Source organism: Micromesistius poutassou (genome assembly GCF_964030765.1).
Source record: "Micromesistius poutassou genome assembly, chromosome: 16".
NCBI classification, from domain to species: Eukaryota; Metazoa; Chordata; class Actinopteri; order Gadiformes; family Gadidae; genus Micromesistius; species Micromesistius poutassou.
This window is the reverse complement of record NC_140286.1, coordinates 2,789,276-2,799,274: the sequence shown is the minus strand read 5'-3', so window position 1 is coordinate 2,799,274 and position 9,999 is coordinate 2,789,276. Positions and strand designations below refer to the sequence as shown.

General features: G+C 54.1%; 1 protein-coding gene across 1 annotated transcript in view; it reads right to left on the bottom strand.

Moving 5' to 3' along the window:
* Positions 1-474: 474 nt before the first annotated feature.
* rasal2 (RAS protein activator like 2) overlaps positions 475-9,999 on the bottom strand; it is a 39,431-nt gene continuing 29,906 nt past the window's right edge. The window contains 8 exon segments of the mRNA XM_084481272.1: positions 475-1,575; positions 4,134-4,221; positions 4,396-4,598; positions 4,943-5,149; positions 5,280-6,438; positions 7,078-7,262; positions 8,315-8,516; positions 9,520-9,759. Of these exon segments, the coding sequence (XP_084337398.1) occupies positions 1,408-1,575; positions 4,134-4,221; positions 4,396-4,598; positions 4,943-5,149; positions 5,280-6,438; positions 7,078-7,262; positions 8,315-8,516; positions 9,520-9,759 (2,452 nt within the window). The 3' untranslated portion in view covers positions 475-1,407.

Below are 9,999 nucleotides of genomic sequence, written 5' to 3'. Positions count from 1 at the left end.
TCTTGATGTATTGTTCTTCCCACTGGGTTTTTGGAAGTTATCCCTGAGAGTTATGAGGGCTGGACACTTCACAGTTCTCACACTTTGTTGGCCAGTGTGCACTCACTTTTGCACTATTAAAAATTCATAACATCAACTGTTTCAATAAATATCAACATAAGTGATCAAATAAGCATCACACAAAGACAAGTCGTTTTCTTGTTTGTGGTTATGAATGACCCCATCATTATCCATAAACAGGAATATGTAACCCAACATCTTAAGATTTAAAAGCTATGGTATGGTTTAAAAAAATATGTATAAAAATCAGCATTGGGTATCCCGCACCCCAAGGTGGGGTCACGACCGGAGGCTGAGAGATGCATGGCTTTAGTCTTACGTCAGCATAAACGGTATAATATAATAAACTATAAGTGACGCATAACCTGAGTACGTGTGGTGAGACGGAGACAGAGAAACAACCGGAAAAGGCGTACAGGCAGATTTTATTCTAAACACCAGACTGTGCGTGGGTTAAACACAGAAACAAAAGTTCATCGGGGAGGTGTCTTGTGCAACGGGGAACAGCGTGTGCCGTGACGCAGCGTAATGACTATGGAAAGCAAAGTAGTTAAAAAATAACTCAACATTTTAACACTTTGACTACGTGTTAAATACCGCACATTTTGCATATTTTTAAAAACTATTTGGCTTTCCACAGACAGACAGACGGACACGGTGACAGTAGTTAGCAACAGGTACAAAATCCACTCGCTGGACTCGATAGCGCGTGACAACATAGGAATAAATTAAAACCTCTAATCAAACGCTTCTCTCGCCGCCTTATAAAAACGTTGAGGAGAAACGTGAGCGGACGACAGTTTGTTTTGTCAGTCGTTGTTCAACCCTCAACGACAACAGAACAAAAAGCACAACTTTGAAATTAAACATAACATAGACATAAAAAATAGTTGATATAAAACAGCTCTTGCGTTGATTTGGTTTGTGTGTAGTTTCTTTTTTTTTTTTAAACACGTCTTCTTGCAGCATTCACCGCTGTGCTTTTTCTTCTGGACAGGAAGTCCAACTCCCCCAGACAGGAAGTAGCTTAACAACAGTCCGCGGGCTGAGTAATAAAGTCTGTTTTCCAGGAGATCATCATCATCTCTATACACCACCTACACCACCTATATACATACATATATTCACCATATATATATAGATATATATATCTCTATCTAGACATTCTTTGTGTGCCCAGTCCTGTCCTAGAGCCCCTCCCCCTGCTACTATCCAAATAGGGGCGGGGCTTCACTGAGATTACACCACGCCCCTCCCCCCTCGCATAGACAGGAGGGTGTGTGTGTGTGTGTGTGGGGCTGCAGGGGCAGAGGGCGGGGGTCCTACACCCTGGAAGACGTGGACCAATCAGCAGCTGCTGTTCTTGAACTCTCCGTTCTCGGTGATGGACAGCTTGGTGGGGTTGGTGGGCGAGAGGCCGTTGCGGAGGTTCTGGATGCTGTAGCGCTCCTTCACCTGGGTCAGCGCCGACATGAGCCGCGAGTTCGCCGCGTCCAGAGAGCTAATCCTCTTTTCCTGGGGGAGAGAGCAAGAGAGCAAGAGAGCAAGAGAGCGAGAGAGAGAGAGAGAGAGAGAGAGAGTAAACGAGCAAGGGTTACACAGGTGAAGCGGTCAGGTACGATGAATCACTGTTGTCAGGTAGGAACACTGTCTGATGGACAGGTGGAGACACGCCCCCTGGGCTGCTGAGTTGCGTCACATGACGCGCTAACGACTAACGGAACACCTCAGTGTTATTTTTCGGTTGTTACCGGACAGCAGCGATTGCTTCGCCTCAAACCGACACTCTCAAAACAGGTTTTGCCTCAAAAAAATGTGAAGGCAGTGAATCATCCACACACCCAGCTGGGGCGGAGCCAGTGAGCCAGAGCCCTGTGATTGGTCCACATAAAGAAGGCCATTAAAACGTCGCCAAGCTATCTTCTCATGCTAACGATTTCAAGAATCCCATCGTCAAGAAATAAGTTTCCAGAAGAGTCTTGCATTACGGAGTAGTGAGCTAGTGTAAGCGTTGTTGCACGTTCCGTTTGCTCTAAATCAAAGTCGAGTTATGTGCGTTCAGTTTCCATTGGCTACGATACCATAAATTAATCGGTATATGCACTGCTAGACACTGGGTGCAAACGAGTTTCAATTATAAAAGCCTTGGCTCAGCAGCACAACTATTACCTTGGCCCATCGTAAAACTTTCGTTGGGTTGCATAAACTGTTTCCGTTTGAACTTTATCGTAACTCTCAACAATACCGGACCTCCGGGGGGGGGGGGCGGGGGTCAGTGAGCCAGCCAGGTCAGGGGTCAACAGTGAAGGGGAAGAGCAGGTGGGGTGAGGTGGGGGGTTAAGCAGTGGAAGAGGACAGGCAGTAAACAATCATAACCAAACAACACCCCCCCCCCCCCCCCCCCAACTGGGGTCTGAGACAGTTTGACATATCGAAACAACCAATACCATTGCATGGGTCAATCAACACATATAGACCAATCACTGCATACTTCGCCCCGGGTCTAGTCTTGCTCCAGCCAATATAGAAGGGAAGAGAGTGTGGGATGATGCCATCACAGTTTGGGATTAAAACCAGTGAAGAGGGGGAAAGGTGGGGGGCGGCGGGCGGGCATGGGGGAGGGGTGGTGGTCAAGCGGGCTTGTGCAAAAAAAGGAGGGGGGGGGGGGGGCTACGTTCTTACTTGCCTGATTGGTTAAGATCAGATCCCCTACTGACCTGTAATTCAGCAGGACACAGGGATCAAAATCACCTCATCTGACCCACAGAACCGGCCGGGTTCCCCCGCCACAGGAACCCAGAGTGGGCGGTTCTGTGGCAGGGAACACCCTCTCAGGTAGCGCACACCTGAGTTATCATGGAGTAGAGGGAGGGTTACGTGGTAGAGTTCAGCCATCTCTGTTAGCCACGCCCGCTCTGTTAACCACGGCCACTATGTTAGCCACACCCACTCTGTTAGCCACACCCACTCAATTTAAAAAAAAGTCAATTAGCCCCATGGTTGGGGTTCTGCCATGTTCCCGTCGTGGGGCTCAGAGCTGTCTAGTGTGCGTGGTGTACTGGGGTTAGGGAGGGAGTGGGTCAGGTGTCTCACAACAGACAGTACACTGTGAGGCTCTGGCTCCCTCTACTCACAATAACCCTAAAGGGAATTAGCTTTAGCGTTAGCATTAGCGTTAGCTTTAGCATTAGCTTTAGCTTGCAACTGAATCCTGGTCTGCACTTGAGGAGAGGGGGGCGGGGCGGTAACCTCCCAGGAGAAGCCCAGGAAGAGGGAACGTTGGAATGAACACCGAGCAGGGAGACTATCTTCAGGTCACACATTTAGATTTAAATGAGTTATGTTCAAATGTGCCCTCTTCTCTGTGGTTTAATCACGTAATAGAACAAGACAACAGACCATAGGACACCAACAGGTCCAACAGATCAGTATTTATATCGCTGGCGGGAAACACACTAGGTGTTCTAGTCTAGTTTCATCTGGTAGGATAGCCAGAAGGTCTGCTAGCTGGTCTACATGAGGCCCTGATGAGACCCAGAGTCCTGGTCTACAGGAGGCCCTGATGAGACCCAGAGTCCTGGTCTACAGGAGGCCCTGATGAGACCCAGAGTCCTGGTCTACAGGAGGCCCTGATGAGACCCAGAGTCCTGGTCTACAGGAGGTCCTGATGAGACCCAGAGTCCTGGTCTACAGGAGGTCCTGATGAGACCCAGAGTCCTGGTCTACAGGAGGCCCTGATGAGACCCAGAGTCCTGGTCTACAGGAGGCCCTGATGAGACCCAGAGTCCTGGTCTACAGGAGGCCCTGATGAGACCCAGAGTCCTGGTCTACAGGAGGTCCTGATGAGACCCAGAGTCCTGGTCTACAGGAGGCCCTGATGAGACCCAGAGTCCTGGTCTACAGGAGGCCCTGATGAGACCCAGAGTCCTGGTCTACAGGAGGTCCTGATGAGACCCAGAGTCCTGGTCTACAGGAGGTCCTGATGAGACCCAGAGTCCTGGTCTACAGGAGGCCCTGCTGTAACCCAGAGTGTAGCGACGCTGAGGTGATTCCTCTCAGGGGTCAGGGGTTACCTGAGCATCGATGATCTTCTGCTTGGCGTCAATCACGGCCTGCATCTCTGCATGGTCCCTCCGTAGCTCCTCCTCCACTGCCATCAGCCTGGACACACACACACACACACACACACAATAAAGTTTATGACGTTTCGCAATAAGTGGCGGCTGCGTTCCATGATGGTCTCCAGTCCATCCACAGGAGTGGAGCTAGAGAGCCTCCTGCTCAACCCCCACCACCTCCTGCTCCTCCTCCTCCTCCTCCTCCTCCCCCTCTCACCTGCAGTTGATGCCCTTCATCTGGCTGTCCTTGTCGTCCTGCTGCCTCCTCAGCCGCTCCTCGCTGTCCTCCAGCCGGCCCTTGTACTCCTGCAGGAGGCGCTGCATCTGCTGCTCCTGCGCAGCCAGCCGGCGCTCGTACTCCTCCAGCCTCCTCCCGGACCCCCGCAGGCGCTCCTTCAGCTTACAGATCTCCTGCTCGTACTGGAGGGAGGGAGGGGGAGGGAGGAGAGGCAGATGAGGAGGAGAGGGAGGGAGGGAGGGAGGGAGGAGGAGATCTGAGAACGAGTGACTGTAGCCGGTACTGGACCTAGTTTGTAGTCCAGTGCTGGAACCACTGGTGCCAGTCAGAGTAGAACCAGTAGAACCAGGACTACTGGGTCTTTAGAAACCCACCCCGTCTCTCACACAACTTTATAACTTCCACCCACTCACACACCAGTCTCTCTCTCTGAGGGGAGAGCTCCCTCTCTCGCTGAGTGAGTGAGTGAGTGAGTGAGTGAGTGTGTGTGATGGTTTCCAACACCACAGCACCCAGTTCTCCTCACCTTCTCAGCGTTTCGGCTCTCCTCCTTGCCACCTCCTACTCCTGCTGCTGCTGCAGCTCCTCCCCCTGTTCCTCCTCCTCCTCCTCTGGCCGCCTCCTGCTCCTCCTCCTCATCATACTGTCCGTTGTTGAGGACCCAGGCGGCGGTCCGCTCCACCGGTGACATAGTGACCGTTTCTATAGCAACCGCCTCCACTGGAGACTGGACCTGAGAGAGAGAGAGGGGGACAAGGCTGCTGTGAGGCTCCGGTTCTGCGGGTCCGCTTCCCTGAGGCGTGGATGTATACACATGGAGTGTATATATGCAGTGTATATGTGCATGGCGTGCCTGATATTACCTGCTGTCTCCTGAGTGCTGGGACCGGGCTCTCCATTGTGCCCGGCTGCCTGGGGGACTGACCCGGCAGCGTCTGTCCTGCTGGGGACGCCGACGGCGCCGCTGCCACCGCCGCCTGCCCCGACGCGACCGCCTGCCCGGGTACCATCTGCCCCGGCGACGCGTCGCAGGGCGAGGCGCAGGCGGGCTCGGTGTGCGTGCTGCAGCTGCTGTGGGCGGAGCCGCTGGGGGGGAGGGGCCTGGCCGTGCGCGCGCTGGCCGGCCGGCTCTGCTCCACGCGGACGATGTGGGCGGTGCCCGTGGCGGTGCTCTGCCGCGGCACCGCCACCGCCGTGAGGGGCGAGCCCTGGGCGGGGGTGTGGGCGTGGCGCCGGGGGGCGGGGCACTCCTCGCTCTGCGTGCTCCGCCTGCTGCCACTGCCGCCGCCACCCCCGCGGCCGCCCCCGCCGCGGCCGCCGCTGCCCCCCCCGCCAAAGTCCTCCAGGCTGCTGCTGGATGCCACGCGACCCCTGACCCCCAGCTGGCTGCCAGCGGCGCTCAGCTCCTCCGAGCTCTCGGTGGGGGCGCGGCTGCGGGAGGTGTGGGAGCTCCCGGTGCTCAGGTTCTCCGAGCTGGAGTCCTGCTGCTGCTGCTGCTGCTGCAGGGGCTGGGCGTGGCCGGGGGCGTGGCCGGGGGGGGCGTGGTTGCTGAGGTGGTAGACGGGGTTCTGGAAGGAGAGCGGCTGCAGGCTGCGCTGCTGGCTCAGCGGCTGGTGGAGGGGCCGCCGCACCTGGGGCGCGCTCTGGGGGAGGAGCCCCAGGTCCCGGGCGGGCGGGGCGGGCCGGGCGTGCGGGCCGAGGGGGTGGGAGTGCGGCGGCTGGTGCCCCACCGGGTGTCCCACGGACACCTGCGAGCCGGCCCTGCTGAGCCTGGGCGGGGCCTCCTGGAGGAGCAGGGGCCCCTGGGAGCCGGTGCTGGCGGGGTGGGGGTGGGGGTCCTGGAGGTCCACCAGGGAGAGGCTGCGGGCGTTGGGGGGCAGCGTGGCCTCGCGCTCCTCCTGCTCTGAGAAGCTCATGCTGAGGGTGGAGGGGTGCTGCTTGCCCAGCAGGGGGCGCTGGCCGCCGCGGCCATAGGCCGGCTCCACGGGCTCCGGGGGAGGGGACTTGAGGCTGCGCACCTCGCTGTGTGGGGACGGAGACATCGTTAGAATGCTGGCCATGGAGTGACATCACTTCCTGTTTGTAGCCCGCAAGCGAGTTGAGGAATGTTTCCAAAACCAAACTAAGTGCCATATTAACAAAGTGCATATAAATAAACGAAGTGTCCAATAGCGTGTTGATGCACTGAGGGCCAATAGGAATGGACATGTTGATTGAGTGAATGATGCTCTGGCCAGTAGGAATGGACTTTGATAAACAGTATTGGACCAGTATAGTACAGCACTGAAACTTTGGTGCAGTGTGAATTTATTGAGCACTTGATAAATTAACAATGTTGAAACTTTAACAGCCTCTCATTATTATCAGTGCCAAATTGAATCTCCAAAGATTGCTCAGATCTCTCCCAACGACATGAATAGAACCCATGTCCTCATGACATGGCGGTCATCAAGTACGGAGCCTATATTTAGAAGACTCAGTTATCTTTAGAAAGTGTCAACGGAGCCTGTACCAGCCATCAAATGAATCTATTCATGCTGGAAACACACACGTCAAGTGGTCCCCTAGACACTGAACACACAGCGTGTATCTGCCTTCAGCCGTGTGTCTGTCCGCCCGCATGTCTGTCCGCGCACACGCATGTGCATGTGTTTTGTTTACCTGTCTGTGGGCTCCTGGAAGATGCGGTGCAAGCCAGACGATAGGCTGCCGCTGATGTTGTGGGCGGAGCCCCGGAGCGGATGCTGCATGGGGGAGGGGCTGGCAAGGCAGCGGCTCATATCTCCCAGTATCCGGGGCAACGGGCCCAGCTTTGCCACAGTGGCCTGCAGGAAGGAATTTTCACCCTGGGGTTTCCGAACGAGTGTGTGCGTGTGTGTTTTCAGTGTTTATGTGTGTGTGCGTTTTTACAGTATGCGTGTGTGGTTTGGGTTTGGCAGAAACGGAGAAGCACCAGGATGCGTTGGTGACAGGGTAGGGTAACCATGGTAATGAGGAGGGGGGAGAGGGGATGGAGGGAGGGGGAGGGGAGGGAGAAGGAAGAGGAGAAAAAAAAAAAGGAATACACAAGGAGAACTTAATGGAGGTGTGGTCAACAGACAGCCATGCTGCTACAACTTCACAGAACCACGCAGAACCGTATAGAACCACAGCAAAGAACCGCACAGAATCAAGACTCAAACTCAAAAGGCACAATACGATCATGCTGGTGATGAGGGCCCGGTGTCATCAGACTTCCTGGTAGTCATGGCGACCGCCAGAAAGTCTACCAACACCAGATCCAGGCAGGCTGTCTCTGATTGGTCGATGACTAGCAGTTGACTCAAATTGCTTCACATAGAAAGTCGCACACAGGCACGCAAAATGCAAATATACAGGCGTGCACACCAGACATGCACACTAACACACACACACAAACCAAAGCACACGTGCACAGAAAATTACACAGAGGGACACAAGCACTAACATGCACGTACACACATCCACACAAGCCACATGACAACACAATGACAACAAACAAGATGTGTGTTGATGTGCTGTCGTTGTGTGTGAGTGTGTGTATATGTTTGTATACATGTGTATATGTGTGCATACGTGCGAGTGTGCGTGCGTGTGTATATGTGCATGTATATGTGTGTATATGTGTGAGTGTGTGTACATGTGTGAGCACATGCATGTGTATATTTGTGAGTGTGTGAATATGTGTGCGTACGTGTATGTGTATATGTATGAGTGTGTGCATGTGTGTGTGTGTGTGTGTGTGTGTGTGTGTGTGTGTGTGTGTGTGTGTGTGTGTGTGTGTGTGTGTGTGTGTGTGTGTGTGTGTGTGTGTGTGCCCGTGTGTGCGTGTGCGTGTGTGTACGTGTGCCCATGTGTACGTGTGTGTATGTGCGCGTACCTTGTCCAGCTGCGTCACCACGTCCCAGAGCAGCGTGTGCAGGGTGGACAGCTCGCGGCCCAGGTCGATGTAGCCCTCGAACCCGGGCATGTTGGACAGCGTCTCCGCATTGGAGATCTCAGACAGGAAACGCATCATCCCCGCCCACTCGTGCTCCAGGAAGTCATTCATGAAGGCCATGTACTCCTCCTTGTTCCCAAACCTGAGGGAGGGAGGGAGGGAGGGAGGGAGGGGGGGGAGAGGAGAGAGAGGGAGGGAGGGAGGGAGGGAGGGAGGGAGGGAGAGGGGAGGGAGGGAGGGGAGAGAGAGAGGGAGGGAAGGGTGGGGATGGGAAGGGAGGGAGAGAGGAGGCGAGAGAGAGAGGGAAGCACGGGGGAGAGGAGGGGACAGAGGGATTTAGAGAATAAATAGAGACAGAAAGAGACAGCGGTGAGAACAGAAAGAGAAGGAGACAGAGAGACAGAGATACAGAAATAGAAAAGAACGAGAAGCAGAGCAGAGGATGAGAGTGTGATGTGAGACGAAGAGACACAGGGGGACAGGGAGGGAGCACAAAGATCTCTGTTTCACTCTGAGATTGACCAGCGTTGTGTAATCCAATGACCTGTAATCACATCTAAACACATCTGATCTGCGCTCAAGAGATCTGATCCAATCATGTTTCCTGCTGCCGTCAATAAAACAAACCAACAGCCCATCTCCCCTCAGTTAAAAGTTCACTGTAAGTACGGTGAGCCCAATAAACCGAGGTTACCCTGTAAGCCCCGCCCTAATAAACCCAGGTGACCTGTAAGCCCCGCCCATTCAACCAGGGTGGCCATGTAAACCCTGCCTTCATTAACCCAGATTACCATTTAAGCCCCGCCCTGAACCGGCTGAACCTGTCAGCACCGCCCATCAAACCCATAGACCTCTTCCCCCCCACTCTGTGATTGGCCAGGGACCTATTCTTTATTCTTTATTCAGATCCCCATTAGCTTCCACAGCTGCGTTCACTAGTCTTCCTGGGGTCCACATAAAACACAAAAACAATACACACATATAAACATACATACTGTACAAAATCCTATAAATATCACAAAAGTTAAAAACACTGTATATATATATATATATATATATATATATATATATATATACACAACACTTCAATACATTGTACAAACATCATTAACCTCTCAATAAAAAAACAAAGTCCTAGGACCTACTTGGTGAAGTTGGCCAGGTTCTGGATGACCTTGGCGATGAGGGTGAGGTTGCGGGAGGTCTGGTCGTCGGGGTACTCCTGCATCAGGTTGAAGAGGGAGGGCGCCATGATGGCGGGGCACAGGAAGCGCAGGAAGAGGGAGGCGCTGATCAGACGCTTGCTGATGTCCTGGGAGTGACCGCGGGCCACGCAGCGCTGGCGCCACGACGCAAACACCTCCTTCAGCTCCCGCGGGAACACGCTGGGGGGAGAGAGAGAGAGAGAGAGAGAGAGGGGTGAGCACATCACAGTACACAGACAACACATGGAGATAGAGAGAGGGGGAGAGAGAGAGAGAGGGGGAGAGAGAGAGAGGGGGCGAGAGAGAGAGAGGGGGGTGAGCACACAGTACACAGACAACACAAGGAGGGAGAGAGAGGGGGAGAGAGAGGGGGGAGAGAGGGAGAGAGAGAGAGAGGGGGGGGAAGCACACAGAACACAT